This window comes from Amblyomma mixtum, chromosome 1 (assembly GCF_055824585.1).
Source record: "Amblyomma mixtum isolate Tamu chromosome 1, ASM5582458v1, whole genome shotgun sequence".
Lineage (NCBI taxonomy): Eukaryota > Metazoa > Arthropoda > Arachnida > Ixodida > Ixodidae > Amblyomma > Amblyomma mixtum.
In genome coordinates this window covers 138786316-138808988 of record NC_143012.1, presented here as the reverse complement: position 1 = coordinate 138808988, position 22673 = coordinate 138786316, and the positions used below count along the sequence as shown (strand labels likewise).

General features: G+C 48.9%; 1 protein-coding gene across 2 annotated transcripts in view; it reads left to right on the top strand.

Moving 5' to 3' along the window:
• LOC149367722 (uncharacterized) overlaps positions 1 to 22673 on the top strand; it is a 230497-nt gene that overhangs the window by 193265 nt on the left and 14559 nt on the right. For both annotated transcript variants that reach the window (XM_089557216.1, XM_089557209.1), the window contains exons 2-4: positions 9877 to 10151; positions 16477 to 16697; positions 19981 to 20221. In XM_089557216.1, the coding sequence (XP_089413342.1) occupies positions 9877 to 10151; positions 16477 to 16697; positions 19981 to 20221 (737 nt within the window). The remainder of the gene's footprint in view (positions 1 to 9876; positions 10152 to 16476; positions 16698 to 19980; positions 20222 to 22673) is intronic.

The window sequence follows — 22673 nt, the reverse complement described above, 5'->3', positions numbered from 1 at the left end:
TAGGCTTAACCTGCTGGCTGGTGACTCGGAGTTTGCCTGAGTCACAAGGGTATGTGGGCTTTCAAGCGAGATCGAGCCGCTGGGGAAAGCGGCAACTGATGAGTTTTGCTTTTTGTACAGCACAAGCCCCTAAAAAAAAAAAAAAAATATCTGCCTCTCCCGTAACCGAGAGTAGAGTACGCATGAAATGTTTACGGGCATAACAAATTGGTTGTAGATGGTACTAATGAAAATCTTGAAATGGGTCTAGTGTTCAACACACCAAACCACACATACTGTGCACTGGTCCATGTGGACGCAGTCGTTTCCTGTGTGTGTCTGGGGAATCTCTTCCGCTCTGCCTCGTCAGCTGTATCCGATTTCTGTTTGCCTTTCATCTTTGTAATCGCTGTTTTCATTCCTCGGTTATTTGTACCGCTTTGCCTATGTGACACTGGTGACGTCACCACTGGATCACGTCACACATAATTGATGACGAAGTAATAACAAATTAGTAATTAGTGACTAATTACTGCTTAATGACTAAATCCTAATTACCTGCTAATTATGACGCTTAAGCTTCGCCTTTAGGGGAGGAACGCGAATGCGTGTTGTAGCGCTGCCAGGCAGTCCACGGAACGCCACCACGCGTTCGGCGCGATGCCTTGCTCTTTGAACGCGACGCTTTTTGAGGAAAGGAAATTACGCAGTAATTCTCTGTCATCTGGGTGGACACCCGAACCGCACCGTACAGGAAGGGAGGAACGCCACCACCCGTTTGGCGCGATGCCTTGCCCTTTGAACGCAAGGCTTTTTGAGGAAAGGAAATGGAGCAGTAATTCCGTCATCTCGGTGGACACCCGAACCGCACCATACAGGAAGGGAGGAACGCCACCACCCGTTCGACGCGAAGCTACCGGCGCTTGTATGCCGGTCCAGTAGGAGGGCTTAGAGTGTCTCGTTAAATCTCGTACGGTGCCCGGATGCTCTCGTTTCAGCTCCCGGATGTGTGGAATTCAGTGCCCGGATGAGTGGAATTCAGTGCCCGGATGTTGGCTCTCGGTCTCGGCGTGACGTCACCACACTGCCGACAACGGGAGCTAGAAGCATTTCATGCTTAAAAACAGTTTGACGAAGCTTAGCTTATTTGGTCGGTTGGTGCATGATTATAGAAAATTAAGAGCAGAAAACGACTCGTTAACAAGAAGAAGGAGAGGAGAAGGACTAGAAGGACAGCTGTCATGTCAACTCCTTCTTTTTTATTTTTTGATGACGGGACATAAAAGGAGATGCTGGTGCCTGATTGGGCCACCGGATACTTCTTTTCACTTAATGGAAGAAAAACACTGTAAATGGCGAAAATGCACTCAACAAAGCACAGCTACAATGCACATGATTCACGGCAAAAATAATGCAATGGACAAGCCAGAAATGATAACGCAAAATATAAAAATAAACTAAGTATTGGTATTGCCCAATGACAAAATAAGGAGATAGTAGGTACTATAGGCAATGAGATATCCCAATCACCGTAAACGACATAAAAGCAAAAATCCATGAAATTAAAGAGATACAACGAGCAGCAACAATAAAGATATAGATTTGGTTTGGTATATGGGGTTTAACGTCCCAAAGCGACTAAGGCTATGAGAGACGCCGTAGTGGAGGGCTCCGGAAATTTCGACCACCTGGGGTTCTTTAACGTGCACTGACATCGCACAGTACACGGGCCTCTAGAATTTCTCCTCCAAAGAAATTCGACCGCCGCGGCCGGGATCGAACCCGCGTCTTTCGGGTCAGCAGCCGAGCACCATAACCACTGAGCCACCGCGGCGGCAATATAAAGACATAAGATGCATGAGATACATGATAGAAATGTGCATATAAATGATTTTCCAGGACACTGGAGACCAGGAGCCGAGGCGAACAAACACATGTACAAAAGCAATATCTAGTATCTCCCAAACATGCCAATGTCCTCGATGTGAACAAGTCCTTTTCTGATGTTTTTTTTTCGCAACCATGCAATTGGACATTGCACACAGTATGACTCAAAACGTTGACACGAACTTTAGGCTTAATCTCGTGTGTACCACGTAGAACATTATTTCTATTCAATAAAACTGACGGAAAGGAAATTCTTCAGCGGCTCTTTTTGTCTGCCCAACCTACACTATATTCCACCTATTAAACAATGTTATTTTACTGCATTTCTGCAAATATTGTGAAGAAGAAGCCGAAGCTGGCAGTGGCGCGGGACGGCCGCCTGTGTCTTGGCCAATCCCCCGCAGTGGGTACGCGCCATTATCTAGAGGACAACAACAACAACAACGGAGCGTTCGGGTGAGGCCAGCGGCTATTCATTCTTCGGTTGGCCGCCCCGTAACATTTGGTGTGAGGTGCTGGGGAATAATTGGCACCTTGATCCTGGAGCTTCGGCGTCCTGCGTCAGCCACGGTCGTCAGCCGTGAGTTCTTGGCCTGCGCCGGCCGGCCGTCCCCGCAGCCTTTCAAACCTGAACCGACCTCTACCCCGCCCTGACCACCCGGCACGATGAACTGGAACCTACGCCATGACCGACCCTACCTACCGACTGTTCTCGTCGTAACACCACATTGCCTTCATATCGTCTTAATAATTGCAGCCTTGAGTCTGTGCCTTTTTATAAATATTTAGGTGTCTTCATTTCCCATAATCTTTCTTGGAAAGTACACATAGACCATGTAAGCAATAACGCTAACCGCATGCTGGGCTACATACGCCGTAACTTTAATCTTTCTTCTAGCTCCGTAAAACTGCTTCTCTACAAGTCGTTGGTTCGTAGTAAACTAGAATATGCTGCATCTATCTGGGACCCCTATCAAGAGACACTAATATACCAACTCGAATCTATACAGAACCGTGCGGCCCGTTTCATTCTCTCGAATTATCACCGTAACTCTAGCGTCAGTGCCATAAAATCAAGCTTATCACTCCCACTACTGTCGCAACGTAGAAATATATCCCGCCTTTGTCTATTCCATAAGATTTATTGTGATAACCCCATCCTTGAGAGAAAATGTATAACGCCACCTTGCTACGTTTCAGCTCGGATCGATCATCGTCATAAAGTTGGTATTCTTTCATGCCAAACAAACCACTTTTACAACTCATTCATCCCCAGCACATCGGCACAATGGAATCACCATCCCCGATCGGTCGTCGAAATAAGTGACCATTCTGTGTTTAAATCAGCTTTAACTAACTTGATGGTAACATAGTACATGTAATTATTGCGCCCTGCCGTTTATTCTTTTCAGCTTATGTGGTAGTTCAAACAGACCTGGTCTTTTTTTTTTACCCTTCACAAATTCTGCTGTTTAAGGACATGACAGAATGTGTGCACCAGTGTTTTCCGGCCATTTTCAACAACTTCCTCGTGTTTTTTTTGTTTGCGTGGTATGCTTACTTTTATTCTTTGCTCATAATTTCATGTTAAATGACTGTTGATTTGTTTGATTGTATTTGCTGTAACCTACTGATTTGCGCGAGCCATATTTTTGTTCACATTTTGTGTTACTTGTGACTGCTGTTCTTTTGTCATTTTGTCTATTGTACCCCACTCCCCTCTGTAATGCCCTCGGGCCCTGAGGGTACTGAAATAAATAAATAAATAAATAAATAAATAAATAAATAAATAAATAAATAAATAAATAAATAAATAAATCTCAATGTTTTCGTAGCCGTTAAAATAACGTTGTTTTGTACCTTACTCCACGCAGCAGCGTCTTGTTTCGTCGTAGACAATTTGTACACGTGTGCAAACGTTGTTTGGGACTCAAGGTTGCCGATTATTCATTCTCGAAACATAGCACAGTGGGCGAGTTGGTCTAGCATCAGCGCTTGTGCGCGTCTTTCCTTTCCCTGGTCCTTCGTTTTAGGTGCGCGGTTTCATTCTTTCAAGATATTCATTCCTGTTCTTTGTATCTACGTGACATGTGTCCTGAATAGCGACCAGTCGGCGCACAAAAACCTGCCCTTAGCTCTTTCTGAAGAGCTACTCTTGCTATTCTTCTCGGCGAAAACCTCGGATGTAGCTTAGAAACGCGCTGTCTCTCTCTCCCTCTCTCACACACGCATACACGAACGCACACGCACGCACGCACTCACACAGTCTGTGCATCTCGCTCTTTCGTGTGGGCGCATGTGTACTTTGCTGTTGTCGTGTCCTTCACACTGAATAACACTCCTAGCCCGATTTAAATATTACCACGTTACAAACATCTTCTTGTGTCACGTGCAGCTGTTATTAAGGCGGCCGTCTCTACCGACCTTTCGGCGCAGGACCATCAGCCCAGCAAAGCTCGCGTGGTGAACTACCTCTGCAAATAACTCCCCGCTCTGCGGGCACCAATGCAAGATATGAATAATCTGGAAAGATCGCGAAGGTCGGCAGCCGCACGCTGTCATTTTATGACTGCAATTTCATTGTTTTAGAGCGAATGAGGTCGTTGGCACTCTGGACAGCTCTCTTGGAGCGCGCTCCGGCGCCGAGCGTGCAAAGAATGCGGGCGCTGTGATGTCGTCGGTACAAGAGCCGGGAATGAAAAGAGCTCTGCACCGTAAATGGGAGGACGCGCAGAATGACACCGAGCGGTATCCAAGGTGCAGATTAGGAGCGCATAGAACGCGCTAGGGGTCTGACTGATTGCGGTATGCAGTGAGCTTTGCTCGCCTCAGAGCGGAGGACCGAATAGGGAATCTCAGCGCCTCCTTGTTGACTTGGGAACACACAACCAGTTTGCAAGCTCCCCCGCGCCGCGCCCGAGAAAGCGGCCCCCGTCCGCTTCCACTCACCACGCGGCGCTGCTGTCGCTGTCGGCCCGGAGGCGCCGGAGCGCTCGCGCTTGGCAGTTGCTGTGACAGCCTGTTCTCATCCGCGGTAACATTGGGAGCGAACACGTCGAACTCAAATTTGCTGTACTTTTGGAGCTGTCACGTTGAAACTTCAGCCTCATGGTTAAAGAAATGTTTCACCTTGCTAGTAAGGGTGAGATAAAGAGCATGCAGGCTGATGCCAGTTCGCAAAAAACCAATCGTTTGCATTGCGCTTTATCGCATCACGTTTGCGACGTTTAGCGCTGATGATATGCGTATGTCGGAGTAGAGCTATCAATATTTCTTCGGGAGAATGCACGAAACATTAATGAAAGGATAAAACTAGCGATGTTCCGCTTCTAGATCAGTCACGAAATTCCGCGCTATATTATCAACGAAGCACCGCACATGCGAGCAGCATTTTGCATGCTCTTTAGAATTCCAATTTCAGAGAACACAAGTATAAATTCAGACACACTTAGCTGGATGCAGGGAGGGAATAACTATAGAAGAGCTTTTTATTTGCAATGATAGCACAGACAGGAGCAGCGTACTGCACTTTCATTTTTAGAATGCTAATTTCATTGAACACAGACAAGCATTAAATGCAGACACACTAAGTCGGAAGCACGGAGGGAATGGCTACTTGAAGGCGAGCTTTTTTATTTGCAATGACAATATTTCTCTGTTCTCTAGTCGACGGTTCACGTCTCTCGCCTAGAAGTGGATGCGTGTCACTATGACAAAATGCAGCACTTGGCATGTAAAAGTGGCCATATGCTCTGCACATCCAAGCCGTACAAGGTTTTGCAATTCAAGCTCGTCTAGCAGCTCCCAAGAGACGTCCCTTTCAAAAACGGGACCTTCCTTCAAAGAAATCGGGATTGTTTTGTTTACAATATTGGTAAACTCTAGCATCTTTTTGGTGGGATGCTTTAAGCACCCTTGCTTGAAGCTTTTGTATACTGTAAGATAAGCGTCACTGCCAACAACTGGCACAGGACAGCTGATATCTTCCATGCTGATATCTGCTGGCTGCTCCAAATCAGGCGGCGGTGACCATGGCGTAGACGCGAAGGGCCACGCTGGGCGGGCAAACAGCGTGGCGAGCGCCACCGCACGGAAGGAAACGGAAAGGCGACAATCCGCGCACCGCAGCTTTCAAACTGAAAGGGATCTAAAAACGTTGCACACAACAAGGCGTGCCTGCTTTACATTCCGGCGAATAGGGGGCGCAGCATACAAAGCAGAGACGGAATGAGTGGACGGAGGAATTTTACCTCCTTTTCTCGCTATACTTTTTTCTATTTAGTATTGTGTCACTCCTGTGTTTGTTACATCTGTTTAAGCTTTTGCATCCTTGTATATACCTTTTATACTAACCATACCGCTGCCGATAGAGAAAACTGCAGAATTCTATATTTGTTGTTTTTGTATACGTAGTACATTTTTTCGTACTAATTTAGGAGGTCCAAGCACACTCTAAATGGACCATCTTCTGTATGATATTGGTAATGTTTTATTTTGAGTAACAATGAAACTTGATTCAGGTAAAGCATCAAGGCTAAGTTGCTATGTGAAGCATAGATAGCCCGCAACGTAGAAAATATTGAGAGAAAAACTTCAAGTGAGGCGTCTGGATCAGTGTTCGTAAAGAAACCACATCCGACAACTCTGGACATTAATTGCTTCGCACTCCTTGCAGCAAATGATCCGACAGTAGAGTAGGGAGAACGCGCCCGAGCAAAGTAATAGTACACAGTACAACTGTAAACTGACCTTCAGCAAACAAAATATGGTCTGCTCTCGTCATTGCAGCAAGACAGGTGGTGCACAATATATTTTGTGGGAATAACACAGCGTGCTTGGAGAAATGGAAGATGGAAAGTCTGGAAGATGAAAACCAGCCTGATGTAATAACTTACAGGAAGATACAAAAAATAAAGACGTTTCGTCTCCCATGAAGGGGCCTCGTCCAATATCTTGTTTTTATGAAGAAAGTGTCCTGATTTTGATTTCCTTCATTTTGAGGTCGGCGTCTGATCTGTCACGATTATTATGGTTCTAGGCAAAATTGGCGCCTGCTCGCCTGTCTAGACAGCAGACGCTGCCTCAGTGCGGCGCGGCAGTAGAGTCTGACAGAAGGCCCAATGGAATACACACCACTTTTGGCCGCCGCGGTGGCTCAGTGGTTACGGTGCTCGGCTGCTGACCCGAAAGACGCGGGTTCGATCCCGGTCGCGGCGGCTGAATTTCTTTGGAGGAGAAATTCTAGAGGCCCGTGCACTGTGCGATGTCAGTGCACGTTAAAGATCCCCAGGTGGTCGAAATTTCCGGAGCCCTCCACTACGGCGTCTCTCATAGTCTCAGTCGCTTTGGGACGTTAAACCCCATAAACCAAACAAAACCAAACACCACTTTCGGTGCCGACAGTACACGCACCTGCAGGAAAACTGGTATAACGGCAGCGGGACGGAGAGGAGAAGCGCACGCCACAACCTCGACGTCCGTGTGTGATAATGCCACGAAGTTTGTAGTTTTCCACGAAATAATTTTTGGGATTGCTCACAACGCGGCTTTAAAACCTTGTATTTCCTCGTCTTGAAAGGTGGCAAAAACATGAAAATAGTGGGTGCTGGCACTTGTGTTTTTTTTATTGTTTCACTTGCGAATGCACTCTTGAATTTCATATTTCGTCCCGTCATATTTCGTCCCGTCAACAAACATCTTTACCACAACCTTAACGTGAAATTTGAGAACACCTTGATAAGACAAGTTCAGGCACAAATATTTCTCGGGGTTTGGTTTCAGGAAGACTTGAGCTGGTCTGTACACGTAAGAAACCTAAGTGTAGAACTTGCCCGCACAGTTAGACGTCTTTACAGAATATCTGCGCTCATACCTCTCTGGCTGAAAAAGAATATTTATTACTCACTTTTTTATTCCAAACTAACCTACGGTTTAATGGGTTTAATGGTTTGGGGCACTACTACCTAATACAATTATACTAAGCTGATTACTTTACAGAAGAAAATCCTGCGCTGCTTCGAATCTTATCGTGGCATTCCACAGGACTTCAGAACCGCTCCTCTATTTAAAAAACACAACATCCTAAAGGCAGACCAGTTGTATTATTTCAAAGCACTGCAAGTAATACACCAGGAGAAACTGTACGCAATTATTGCCTCCGAAAACGCTGAATACCTTTTGAGGCACCGAAAACACCGTACACCAAAAATCCGAACAAATTATGGAAGACAGACAATGGCGCATCAAATACCTACCATCTTAAGCAAATTTGAAGGCAAGCTAAACTTTGAATGCAAATTAAAAGCATTTAAATGCCAACTTAGGGAGCTATTGTTATGTTGTCAAATTAAATATAGTCATAATTGAACAGTGTTTTTCATGTTTTCCTGTCGTCTCATAAAAGAAACATAAAACTCTGTATAACTCAAAACGACTTTATCAGTTACTTGTATTATGCGAAGCATACTACTTTAGCTACCACTTCAGCCCTTCACCGTGGTTATGCGCCTCCAAATCACGTGATACATGACGTCACACCACGTGACACGATGACGTCACGACAGTGGAGAAACGGGGGCCCACCTCGCGCCGTCGCTGTGGTTGTGCGCCTCCAAATTACGCGACACGATGATGCTTCGCATTCTCCAGGCTTAACGAAGTTAAGCCTCAGCCATTTTTTTTCTTGCTTTTGTGTCGTTTAAAACAGTATTATGAAGTTTTCACTAACAATTTAAAAAGTGCATTATGTATTTATGTTTTATTTTGTACAGCAGTTACTTCTGCTAACTTATTCAAGTTATTTGTGTAACGTCCGATTATGTGTGACTTGTTGTTTTTGTGTGCACCTGTATATGCAATACGTTTATGTACAGGTGTCAAATGTTGCGTTTTTTTATCTTTTGTGACTACAGCTGGAAGGCACGATTTATTCTTTTGTTTCTAAGATGCGTGCTGTATCTGTACTGCTGTGAGCTGTGTGTAGGGTCAGAGGCCTCGTCAGGCACCATTAGCCTTTAGCTTCTGTCCCTGCATCAGGCTCTGTGCTTCGTCTGATGCTGAAATAAAGTCTGAATCTGAAAAAAAAGTCCATATAGCAGTAATGTAGAACGTGGTGGTTGCTGGAAACTAGCTTCGGAGCAACAGGGTGCTGGGCGCAATACGGCGCGTGCCAATTAAAAGAGCGCGTGGAGGTATCCTTACGTGAATTTGTGGAAAAAAATTAACGGAAATGTTGTCCAAGTATTTTCAATTGTAAACCCGATGAATTTGATATTGTTGGCTGGGAAACCACTGTTCTGAAAAGAATCGAATGGGAGTTCTTCGAGTAGCTTCATAGGGCGCGTTTGAACGGCTACAAGAGTATTGCTGTATGAATTGCCAGAAAGAACACATGGCGTGCTTTTTCGCTATGAGACACAACCGTGCGGACCTTAATCGCACTAATTATGCTAAAAGTAGAGGAATCTGTAGTGTTAAATTATTCTGACGTGGTGTTGTGCATCCGTTTTGAAGATGAATTTTCATAATCGCGACAGATGTGTGCAGATCCCTCTGATTGCATACGTGATCTCTGGAGTGTCTTTTTTTATTCTTTCACCCCTCATGTAATGTCCCGAAAGGGACCTTTGAGGAATAATAAATAAATCGTCCGTACTTCGACCAAACGAATCTAAAAAAGATTTAAGTCGCTGCTTTTGTGTGTACAGTACAGTCCATTGTTAAAGGGAACATGCGATAGCATGCACTCTGCGCTTCCCGAAGCCCTGCCGCCTGGATGCGGGTAGAATAGGCGGCATCAGGCGCACGCGCGGAATGACCAGCCGTCATGCTTACTGCGCATGCATCTTGTGTCGACAACTCCCACAAGTCCTCGGCGGCAGGTCTTCGTGGAGCGCGGAGTGCACGCGATCGCATGTTCCATTTAACAGGGGACCGTACTGTACTTCCCTAGAGTCTTCTCCTGCTTGGCGTGTCGAGGCTGAGGTGTTATCCTTTTCGGCGCATGCGCAGGAGGAGCGGGCATCGTGGTGTGCGAGGAGGCCGCCGGCCCCGTCTACAAAGGCGGCCGCGCGGAGGCGCTGACGCAGCAGGCGCACACGGCGCTGCCCACGGTCACGGTGCGCGGATTCCTCAACTTCCGCACCACCGTCGACGGCACCGTGATCGTGTTCACGCCGGCCTCCGAGGGGAAGCCCACCGCCACCAGCGCTGCAGCCGCCAAGAGCAGCAGCAGCGCACCCGTTCGGCCGTCGACCACCAAGGCGCCGCCGTCACCGCAGCCGCAGGTAATCCAAGCGTCGCCGCCTGCGTTTTACGCGAAGTACCAAACAAAACAAACTGCGAGCTAATGCGTGCAAACGGTAGAAAGGGAGACAGCCGAGCTCTATATATGGCTATATATAAGGGAACAGCAGTTGGCACTTGGTAGCGAGGTGCTGGAAGTAGTAAGATAATATGTCCACTTACGGCAGGTAGTGACCGCTGATCCGGATCATGAGAGGGAAATAACTAGAAGAATAAGAATGGGGTGGAGCGCATATGGCAGGTTCTCTCTCAGGTCATGAATGACAGTTTACCAATATCCCTCAAGAGAAAAGTATACAACAGCTGTATCTTACCGGTACTCTAAGTACCTGTGGGGTAGAAACGTGGAGGCTAACAAAGAGGGTTCAGCTTAAGTTGAGGAGAACGCAGCGAGCTGTAGAAAGAAAAATGATAGGTGTAAGGTTAAGAGATCGGAAGCGGGCGGAGTGGGTGAGAGAACAAACGCGGATTAATGACATCCTAGTTGAAATCAAGAGGAAGAAGTGGGCTTGGGCAAGGCATGTAACGCGAAGGCAAGATAACCGCTCGTCCTTAAGGGTAGCGGAGTGGATTCCAAGAGAAGGCAAACGTAGCAGGGGGCGGCAGAAAGTCAGATGGGTGGATGAAATTAAGAAATTTGCAGGGATACGGTGGCCGCAACTGGCGAAGGACAGGGTTAATTGGAGAAACATGGGAGAGGCCTTTGCCCTGCACTGGGCGTAGCCAGACTGATGATGATGATGCTACGTCGGGGAAGAGGCGGCCATCGCCATGGAGACTCAGTCTTGCTATACGGAAACCATCTGCTTTTGCGGTAATCTCTTGCAGACGCTGCACATCGCTGGCGGCCGAATCCTTCTGCTCTGACCCGTGTCTCGGGGATAACAAACTTGGCTGCTCTTGTTCTTGTTCAAAATTGGCGAAGTCGAAATTTTCTGGCGTCGAGCTCGCAGTAACATACGAAGTTACGGCTAATTAGAACTAACAGCTCTGGTAGTTTGCAGGACAGTCGGTCAGGAAGGAGACTGAAATACGCCAGCAAAACAACGGAGGTTAGAAGAGGTGAATATTCGAAATGTGGAATTATTGCGGAGTATTACCTTTGCGCTTGTGTGCGCGTATTAAATGGCCGCCTGTAGCAGCCGTGGGCAAAGAAGCGAGGACGTTATAAAAAAAATAAGTAAAATGGTTTTGTGGCGTCAGAGTGCACGTCGCCTAAAGCCTTGCTACGAAGATGGACATTTGTATGAAAATATAGGTATCGTGCGTAACGCCCTATTTATACACCTGCATTCTGCTTTAAGTAGTGCGTATAGCGCTTGTTCTGCCATTTTCAACGAGTGTCTCTTGTGTACTCGAATGTTTGATGGCCTCAAAGGACGAACGATGGCAATAGAAAACTTCTGCGGGCAGGTAATTTCTTTCACTTTTTTATATATGGGTTTGGCCACTGTGTTTTAATTCTTGAATCTTTTGTTTCACTTTGTCAAATAGAATTCAGCTAGCAGGAGATCGAAGAATCTGTTTTGCATCGGTTTCAGGGATTCATTATTTTTTTTTTGCCTAAGAAGTCTACTTTCAGAATTTTTGAGGCGTGATGAGATCGGTCGTACACTGCGGTGAACTTTCGTCCGTGCTTACCTTGTTCCAGAGCGATTAGATTTTACAGGAAAGTGCTGTAGTAACGCCGGTCCTCTTAAAACGGTCACAAAACACACTCATTGTTCGTCACAGCACAGCGTATCGATCATATTGTTGCGGTACACAGTCGTCAGGCGAAGAGGAAGTTGTTTTGACGCGGGGCAGTTAACGACGACGAGGCCGGTGCAGCTAGCGCGCTATGCACCCTGGCCAATCCCCCGCCGTGGGTATGTTCCATTCAGCCTGAGGACATCATCATCATCATCTTGGGGTGACTTGGTTTGGTGTGGCTTCTGACTGCGACCTGTCGCTCCTGCTGCTGAGCTAACCCCCGTAATAATATCATCATCAGTTGCGGCCACCGTATTCCCGCAAATTTGTTAATGTCATCCGCCCACCTAACTTTCTGCCGCCCCCTGCTACGCTTGCCTTCTCTTGGAATCCACTCCGTTACCATTAAGGGCCAGCGGTTACCTGCCTTCGCATTACATGCCCTGCCCAAGCCCATTTCTTCCTCTTGATTAAAACTAGGATGTCATTAACCCGCGTTTGTTCTCTCACCCACTCCGCCCGCTTCTGATCTTTTGACATTACACCTATCATTTTTCTTTCCATGCTCGCTGCGTTGTCCTTAACTTAAGCTGAACCCTCTTTGTACGTACGCACTAAGCCTATACACAGAAGCGGCGATAAATTTGCAGCGAAGATTATGGAAAGCGCGTGGCAGTGCTGAGGAGGCCTCATGCAGCAAGTGGCCCGGGGTATAAATACTACCACTCCCGTGAAAAGCCGGCGGCAGTCTTTCCCAAGGTGCAGGGAAGAGCAGATTGTCGCTGCCGTTGTGCAGCAAGCAACGATGGATGACACGGCTGGGCACTCGCTCCCACGCGAGTAGGAAATAAGAAGGCCAAGACGACGTCACTTTATTGTTGGAAGTGAATAGTGGAGGATAAATTCCCAGACCATGATAGCAAGTGACAATATGCGAGAAGATTCTGAAAGGGCTTGAAAGCAAGCCATAGTCGGACTAGGGCGATGTGTGATGGTTTCCCGTGGAAACAATTTATAATCTTCTCATGTCACTGCTTTAGAATGTCATTAAGAGGTGCGAAACACGCCGTGTCATCCGAAGATCTCCAAATGCGCTTGTATGCAGTAAACGGAGACCTTTTGCCGAAACTGAAAGCACACGTGAGCGGACTTATGCCGGTTATCTCCCGCTTTGTCTTTGCTTTGTACACACTCATCTCAGCAGTAGACCCAATAGTTGCTTGCATATTATACTGCTGCAGCTGACAGTCGGCATTCTGGAGCCGGTGCAGCAGGCGATTCCTATTTTCCTTCTAAAATACCTCGTGTCCTTCGAATCATTTTTGCTCTCCTCCGCAGGCACAGTAGTTTTTTTTTTTAATATTCTACTTCCATTTTTCGTTTGCGGTTCCAGCTTCATGAGCTGCTGCAGAATTAAATGTCCCTAAAACCCGTTCGCAGCGCCCGGTATTAAATGTATAGCACCGTACATTGAGCAGGACGATTGGAAAAGTGTCCAACCTAGAGTATTGCTGCCTCTCCGTACACGGTAATAAAAGACACTGCTCTTAGACCATCATTCTTATCATGCAGGAAAAATACCTCTTACATATCTGTCCAATTAACCCTGTCCTGTGCAAGCTGCGGCCACCCTATCCTCGCAAACGTCTAAATTCCATCCGCCTACCTGACTTACTGCCGCACCTGCTACGCTTACCTTCTCTTGGTATCCACTCCGTTACAATAGCACTGGAAACATTACAAACATGTATTGCATACATTGTGGGGTGGAATGGGGGGGATAAACACGTTCTCCCCGTTTAACCGCGGCTGACACAGTTCAAAACCGCGCTGACCCCACCCCGTTGTCGCGTACGCTACTGAGCGCACGCCGACCACGGCGGGCCTTGCTCTGCGGGAACAAAGGAACGACACACTGGCTGACACAAACAAGGCATTTATTGCTATAACAACAATAACGCCAGCTAGCAACAAAATACACTGAGGAAGCTAGGATGTCCGACTCACCAGCACGGCTACGAGCGAACGTCCGCCCACGGTAGGGCAAAGGGATAAGCTCCGAGGCCCGACGGGACGGGGTGGTGGGAGCAAGTTCCCACTACGAGGCGCCCGCGGCCAAGAGCGGAGCTTTGCGCGTGAACGTCCACACGCTATCCTGTCCCAGGGAGAAGAGAGCCAGCTATCCCTCGCGCGCGCGCAGCAAAACGCCATCCGTGGCGCTGGTGTCGCTGCGACGCGAGCGCCCTCCCTTGTTAGTTAGAAGTAACCGAACCGAGAGGAGTGCTTTTCGGGGGCAGCTAACAACAGTGGGGTGCAATGCAGGAAAGTGAACGCAGGGGACGAAGGCGTCCCCACATCCCCCCAACCTTAAATAGACCCACGCGCCTGCAAGTTACATGCTATGGAGGAGTCTCCTGGTCTTCATGCACTTGAGGCAGGTCGTGCAGCGGAGGTCACGCCGACAGAGTGCACGCAGTCTTCCGCGGTATTCCGAAGGCGGCGTAAAGGTCTCCGCTGGGACGACTCGCATGGCCCGCGGACTATGTGCCCGCAGGCCCGCGAAGAGGAGGGCCGGTTGACCACTGCAGTCCAAGATTCCGCAGTAGTCGCCAGGGCAACAGCAGCCAGAGGTGGCTGCTGTCTGGTCTCGCCACAGCTGCCCCGGATGGATGCGGCGAACAGGATACAGGCCGCTCCGTCGCAGCAGGCGGCAGCGAGACGATGTGCACAGGACAGCAAGCCGCAGTGGCTCCGCTGGATCTGAAAGATTGCCAAAACACACTCCGCATGCCTTTAACGTAGGTCACGGGAGGGGTTAACGGCGTACACAAAGGCCTTGTGGCTCAATGCTCAACTCGCTAGCAAAACGTGTCGGGCGGCTGTGCAACGCAAAGTTCGAGTGAACAAAGCCCTTTCTTGAGTTGAACGAGAATGCTCAGTTCATGCGAGGTTAAAAAAAAACGGGTGGGGCAGCAAAGTGCGCCCCCCTCTCAACACCACGGTCCGGTGGTCGTGTCACTTTTGACAAGGTGCAAGCAGCTATGAATAGCCTTAGGCCTCACTACCATAGTGACGGTCGACGACCCCAACAAAAGAAAGACCCGAAACGGGTTTCGTGCGCGCAGCCGCGAGGAGACATCAGCGTTGTGGGGTGGTCCTCCCCGCTCACTGCACGAAGCAGCTGCTGAGTGATCGGCGCCCACCGTATCGGACGGTGTCGGAACACCCGGTGCCGAGCTGCAATACCAGCGAGCTCGTTAAGGCACCCGTGGCCCCAGGCCACCCGGCTCCCAGAGCCGCGACTCCCAGAGTCGAAAAAGAGACAGCGAGAAAATATATACAGAAAACTCGGACCACCCACGCGGCTTCCGTACTCACTCGCTTCGGGCTCGGCAACTCCGCGGGCGCTAGGCCTCGCGCTCCCTCGATGCGGACCAAGTGGTTCTTGAAGAAACTCCAGGAAGAAAACTTCACAAAAAAAACATGCTGAGCATGTCGAAAAGTTCAAACATGCTGCAGCGCAATACACCTCGCACTCAAGAAAGCATGCCGCAGGTCCTAGCGATCAAAATTCACTCTAGGCCTAGCACTTGTCAAGTCCGGACAAAGAGCGTTCCTCGAACCGAACAGACTGTCGTCCAATGTTCCAAGAGCAGGCCCCACGTTGGGCTGCCAAATGTGGGGTGAAATGGGGGGGATAAACACGTTCTCCCCGTTTAACCGCGGCTGACACAGTTCAAAACCGCGCTGACCCCACCCCGTTGTCGCGTACGCTACTGAGCGCACGCCGACCACGGCGGGCCTTCCTCTGCGGGAACAAAGGAACGACACACTGGCTGACACAAACAAGGCATTTATTGCTATAACAACAATAATGCCAGCTAGCAACAAAATACACTGAGGAATCTAGGATGTCCGACTCACCAGCACGGCTACGAGCGAACGTCCGCCCACGGTAGGGCAAAGGGATAAGCTCCGAGGCCCGACGGGACGGGGTGGCGGGAGCAAGTTCCCACTACGAGGCGCCCGCGGCCAAGAGCGGAGCTTTGCGCGTGAACGTCCACACGCTATCCTGTCCCAGGGAGAAGAGAGCCAGCTATCCCTCGCGCGCGCGCAGCAAAACGCCATCCGTGGCGCTGGTGTCGCTGCGACGCGAGCGCCCTCCCTTGTTAGTTAGAAGTAACCGAACCGAGAGGAGTGCTTTTCGGAGGCAGCTGACAAGAGTGGGGTGCAATGCAGGAAAGTGAACGCAGGGGACGAAGGCGTCCCCACAACATGTATTAGAATACATGTATTAGAATACATGCATGTAATACATGTATTAGACCATGTATTAGAATTCAGCATTACGACGGATGCGACATTCGAAAGTATGCTGACTACCACGCCACGTGCGCCACTCGAACTAGCTGCTGACGGCTGCTTGAAATCCGAATGCTGTCAAGCAAGAAACGTTGCAGAACAGCCGCCTGCAGCTCACCACCAAGCCCATAGGCTCCGTCTGCTAACGTCCAGATAGCCGGAGCCTTTGGCCTTATTGCTATTCGAAATCCCGCGAGTGGAAAAGTGAGAGGGCGTTTTAACGATGCTTCCGCGCCCGTTCCTCTGCCGCAGACGAGGAACGTGCTGGGCTTCGAGATCGTCGGAGGCGGCGCCAACGAGGTGCTGCCGCCACCGACGCCGTCCAGCACGCGGTCCAGCTCCAGCTCCAGCAGTAGGCGGCGGCCGTCTTCCACCAGCACCAGCAGCACTCGCACCAGCAGCACCCGCACCAGCAGCCGGCCCCAGTACCCGACCGGCCTGGTCACCGTGCTCGGAGGCACGCACGTACACCGGTGAGTCTCTCACGCACTCAAGGCGCGTGTATACGGTTGCAATGCAACCAATTGAGAGCGCACCGGTTGGTGCCTGAATGATCGTCCACACAAAGCGGCACTGACTGGCTCACGCTGGCAGCACTCTATCGATGGGTGCAGCCCCTGGACCTTCTTTTTCTCTCGTGTGTTCGGACGCAAGGTGCCGAACCACTGAAGGCTCGCCGCACTGAAGGCAGCACATTGTGTGTGTTCTGTGTGTCTTCTTTCTCGTCCGTTGTCCGCCAGCTCTGTTTCAAAAGAATGCTCCTCCAACTCGCCCAGCATCATACCTTGCAGCAAATACGTCTAGATTGCGTCCGATGCTTGCGTTTCTTACATTGGTCCCCTACGGATGAACAAGGTCTTGTATTCTGTGGATCCTAGCCTACGAAGGCATACAAGCAATGAGGCAGCTGACAATTAAGATAGCTGGAGTCCATACAATCCAAGGCCCATTGCCGCCCACGCCAGAACCTTCGTCCCCGCTAACGTACGGAGAAATCATAGGTGATCATCGACTTAGCTCCAGGAACCGCGTAATCGGCCACAAAGACCTCACCAGTCAGGCAACCACTTTGTGGCGTAACATGCCAGCGTGTGCACTTTCCAACCAAGCACGGTACATTAATGTATGACCCGCACTATACACCACTAATGGAAAGTGGCCTGCGGAAAAATTTCCAGCGCCCTCCACATGGCTCGGAACTGCCACGAGCAACTTAAAGCGTATAAGTCCCAGCAACTCAGCGATGAGCAGTGGGAGGCAAAGCTGTCTTACAGTTTCACCTTCAGCGCCAGGCCGTCTTCGACAGTGGTTTCCTAGAACTGGGCGAACTACCCGCGTAATCCGTTGAAGTCAAAGTTTGCACTCTCTCCCTCTCTTATACTCGCGAAGACGACGGAAGTGCAACTAAAAGAGGAAGCGCTTTATTCCAGGCAAAACAAAGTGGGAAGAAAAATACACGAAAGGAAAAGATATAGTAAGCACACTGTCTCCTCTGGAGCAAAATCATAGGTATATTAATCGCTGCCTTTTTGGAAATATTTCTTCTTCTGAGAGCATTAAAAAAATTTTACCCTAAGCGATTCGCCCTCACTACACGTGGCCCTTGTAATATTCCCTGCATTTTTCATTTACTTAGAACGACGTACTAGCAGTGCGAGTGCGCCTTCTTTCTAAAAGGCGTCAAGGAAAAGTTCCCCAGGCAGCTATAAAAGCATCGTGCCGTAAAGGAGCGGACAGTAAGTTTTGCACGTGGCCATCCAGACATCACCCTGAGCTAAGTACGCCAGGCGCTGAGGGAAATTTTGAGTTCTGTCCTGGTTGTTCAACCCCGACCGCTTTTTACGGAACGGGGAATGAAGATTGTTGCCGAGACTATAATTCACAGGGGCCGTAAGGCCGCTACTTGTGGATGCCACGTTTTGGTATGGTCAATATGTGGCTGCAGCATAGTGCCGCTGAAAAATGAAACTATGGGCAATCAAACCTTTTACGACGACAATCGCGCGGATGCGTGCACACTTAAAACTTAACCCAGAACTGAACAGTAATGAAGCGAAAATCAAATGCTAAAGGCAAAGCTCAAGAATAGCGCTCCGATGAACCGTCGAAAAGCTTAACAGGAAAATCTGAACACGGGCCGGACCTTAAAGAAATCACCGCTGCTTTTAAACAAGCCCGGCACGATGCGCAAGAGGAAAGGCGTACATAGCGTAGCCCCCGTGTGTTGATCGGCGCTAACTCCCTTCGCGGCTCCGTACACCCATCGGCGGCCTGTAGGGGGTTTCTTTCGTCGCTCGCAGTGATCAGGACGGACCGACCAGGAAAGGAAAGAAGCTTCCTCGCTTGTTCTCCACTTACAAGTGCATTGTAAATTTCACGCTCACCATATATGCAGCCGGACAACACTGGGGTCGTGCAGTGCGTGGCAGTCAATAGGGAAAAAAGAGAGGCTGAGAGAGAAGGGTGATCCATACTTTCCTCATCACGTGAAGAACAGTCGCATTTCCTGCTTACGAAGAGTTCTGAATACTTTACGACCGGCGGCATAAGGGTGGCGACTTGGGCTTGCATTCTGAACCAGGTTGAGATTTAGTGTACTGTGCCAGACATAAAGGAAGGGATGCATCGCCCTCTCGCATTACAGGTATAGGCCTACCGCGTAGAGACGCGGTTGCAGGCCACACAGAGACTGCACTTCTTGTTTCGTGGGACGCTTTCTTGAACGTCTTGCGGAAGGAGTGCGAGAACGAGGACAAACGAGAGATGAGCGCTATCCGTTCGGGAACTGGACGATTGGATGTGCTGCCCTGTGTACCGGGAAACAGACGCAGTCGGCAAGAACTCCTGTGCATATTGAAGACGTTGTTTGCAATGTGACCCTTGGTAGCCAATGCTGCGGAGAGCTTCTCCGTCCAGATTCGTAACAGTGACGGCATTCAAATCTGGACGCTGTGGAAGAACATCCAGCGCTATTCTGACCTGTTTGCTCACAGAAAGAACAAACGTAAGAGCGTTGGCCGCTGCATAACGGCAACCAGTAAGCATCAGGTACGTTTCATTCTTAAGACTGCGTTGTTACTGACAGCACAGTTTCTAATAGACAATTTGCTAGATGCAGTGTGTTATAGAGACGAACAACGCAGAAAAGCCAGTTTCCATTTATTTTCGCTCCTCCTATAGAAACTTTGAATTTCGATTGCGTTCATATGACCGCGGGCTCCCATTTCGCACCAGTGCTGAGGCTTCAAGAAGTATACTATTCATGGTTACCTCCCATGCTTTGGAACTTTGTTATTGAAAGCCTGTGCCAAGGAGTCCGAAGTTCGGATACTAAAGTTAAGATATACTTGAAATTAAAGAGCAGCACTTCAGTTTGTGTTTGCTTTAGATGCCTTCCTATGCTCCGTGCTGGGCTTTGCCAACAATGCAAGAGCGGGGGCTAGTTGGTGCTTCATACTGATCAAATCGCTCTAAAAGGCACAGAAAGACGAAAACACAGACGGATGAACTAGTTGAAAGTACGCTCTCCGTCCGCCTGTGTTTTCGTCTTTCTGTGCCATTTAGCGCAATTTGATCAGTATGGGCTTTGCCATACTTTCTAATTGTGCCGATGGGCCATGCCTATATCACTGTGCCATAACATTCCGGCAGCATACCTGCACAGTCGGCGTAGCCCCGTGCTGATGGTGACCGTGTCTCGATCCCTGTTTCCTTTCCCCTGAAATGCGTGCGCCTGATGAACGCTTCCTTGCGCAGGGGCGTGACTACGATCCACGAGACGAAGGTGATCGGCACCTACATCGACGGCAAGTACGCGCAGATCCTGCAGAGCACCTCGCGGCTCGTATCGGCCGCCGCGCCGCCGGCGGCCAGCACGGTGCCCACGCCCACGGCTGCGTTCCGGGCACCGGAGGCCACTCCCGCCGCGCGGCTGCCCAAGCTGGAGCCGTCGCCCAGCCCCCGGCAGCAGCACGTCATCCGCTCCGAAAGCGCCCAGGTGAGGAACAGCCTCCCCAACCCGCGCGCATTGCGAGCGAAGCTATAGTGCAGTACGCTCTCCCCGCTGTTGCAAAGGCCTACGGAGAGGGGAACGCCCCTCAGGCCGGCCTTTCCTCGCATCAAAGATAAGTTCCCTCTCTTCACAGCTCATCTGGAAAACAAAACAAGACAAAAACATTTCCGGCGTAAGTTTATGTGAGGCAATGCTATCTTCGTCAAATGGCGGTAACGAAGGTAAATGTGTGAGACCTCGCGACACAACTATGAGTCACTGTCAACAGGTGCAACCATTATCGGTTAAAAGGAAATTGCCTTTTCTCGTTCCCTAATGCCATTGTCGAACGAAAATAGTTGGACCAAACACCGAATAACCAAATGGGATTGTGGAAGGAAGGCTTACACATGCAGGAAAAGGACAGTCCATATCCTCATCGCTTCCTTGATGCAGTCGACAATCAAGCCCTGCTTGAGAGGAATTAACACTGATTTGTTGGAGGGCCCTGTCCCTATTATCGCTGAAATTGGCTGCGCTTAACAACTACGGGTATGTCTTCAGGCTTCCGGGCTCACTGCTCTTATCGAGTAAGTGAATAACATTCCATCCACCGAGCTAACAGTAGTGAAAAATGCTTGTTCGGGCTTTTTGGTACGTGGCATGATGACAGCGACGAAAACAAGGATTTCGCCATATCGTTCAACAGAGAGCAAGTAGTTGTTTTGCAGAAGAAAGACTTCCGCTTGAAACAAAACCTGCTATGCTTCGCGCTGCTGTGGGACACGCCGAACTGGAAGGCTGGTCGCCTCATGTTCAGCAACAGAGTGCAAGAGGTAAAGAGTGACACCAGGGCTGGGTTTCCGGCAAGGACCTGCCGCATCAAAACACGCAGCACGGCCGACACGTCTAAAAACAGTGGTACTCGGAGTGCACGCGTCACAGCTCACTGAACAAGGAAAGAGGCGGTATTTTTCAAAGATACATTTATTAAGTACTTCACGATATGTTCATCCGATTTCAGTTCTAGCGATCTGAGTTTGATATTGCAGCTACCTTATTATGGTATCACGTTGATGCGCTGTGTGCAGAACACATTGTGTAAAATGAGAACACTACTTTTATTTATATTACTTTCATTCCTAAAGCGCCCTTACGGAAATTGGCCAACGAAGGGTTGGAAATAAAATTACTTAATAAAAAAATCTTCCACTTGCAGTGACTAGCTAGGCTTTGGCTCTTATTAGTGGCTATAGAAGCAATGCGGCGAAGAAAACAAGCCGAACGGGAGAATATGCGACGAGGGACCGCACAGGCAAACTTCCTCGGCGGCACCAAAAGACAAATGAGTAGATTTTCTCTCCCCACGAGGATGATTGCAGAGCAGGAATTAATGCGTGCACAATCACCTAAAAACGAGGAAACGCATAAGTTGTAGAGGTCTGAAGCGTTTGTTGGATCGGAACTCCGAAGAGCAGGCGCGTTAGTTTCTGAGCAATTGCCAGATTTTACTTTTTCTCTGTTCCTTTGGCAACTTCTAAACGGAAGCTTTCTTACTACTTCCATGCTTTAGTGTCTCCGCAGCGAAAGCAGCCCGAGTTGCCTGAAGCGTAAAACTGCGGCAATATAGCCGAGGCAGAGCGCAGAAGTAAACAGGACGGCTCCTCCGAGTCTCGTCTGCTGGCGAAGTTTTATGTTTACTGTCATATCATGTCTGTCCCTTACAGCGCAGACCGCAAGCAGTCCTTTTGTAACGCTATCGTTTCTCGCGAAGCCTCTTCGCCCTGTAGTAGTTTTGGCGCCTATACCTGAAAGTGAAGTCACTAATTCTTCTGAAACAAGGCTTTTCCGGTGCGCACAATGAAGCACAGCCTTTTGCGGTTGAATCGATAAGAAGGTTAATATATAGATTTCACGATGCCTCTGCACATTTTTTTTACTTTGAGCCAACTTCATATGATATTCTCACCACAATAAAGAAGACCCGGGGGCAAAGGTATGAAGAACTCGAAGATCTTCGTATTGAGGGAAATGCGGATGTCACCTTCTGAAAAGGTATGTGCCTTTGGAATGATTATTTACTTGATGGAGGCTTTGCATCGTTGCGACAAAAAAAATGAATACAAGTGGCTTGCTGGCGTAGTCGCGTACGTGATCTGAAGTGAGCAAACCTTTCGCATTGGAAGAAAGATACATGGGGTTCTGAAAGCAAAGTGAGTGGGACATGCGCATGTCTGACTGGCATCTACTGACTGTTCCTCCCGAAAATTTTCTCCTGATTTTACATTTTGCAGTGAAGAGAAAACTAGGCATAGGGGAAAACCAGATGGATGCGATAAGAGACAAAGAGGGCAATGTCATTAGCAATATGGATAAGGTAGTTAAAGTAGCCAGAGAGTTTTACACAAATCTACACAGTAGCGATTGCAATCAGAATGTTACTGAGAGAGGCAGTTGA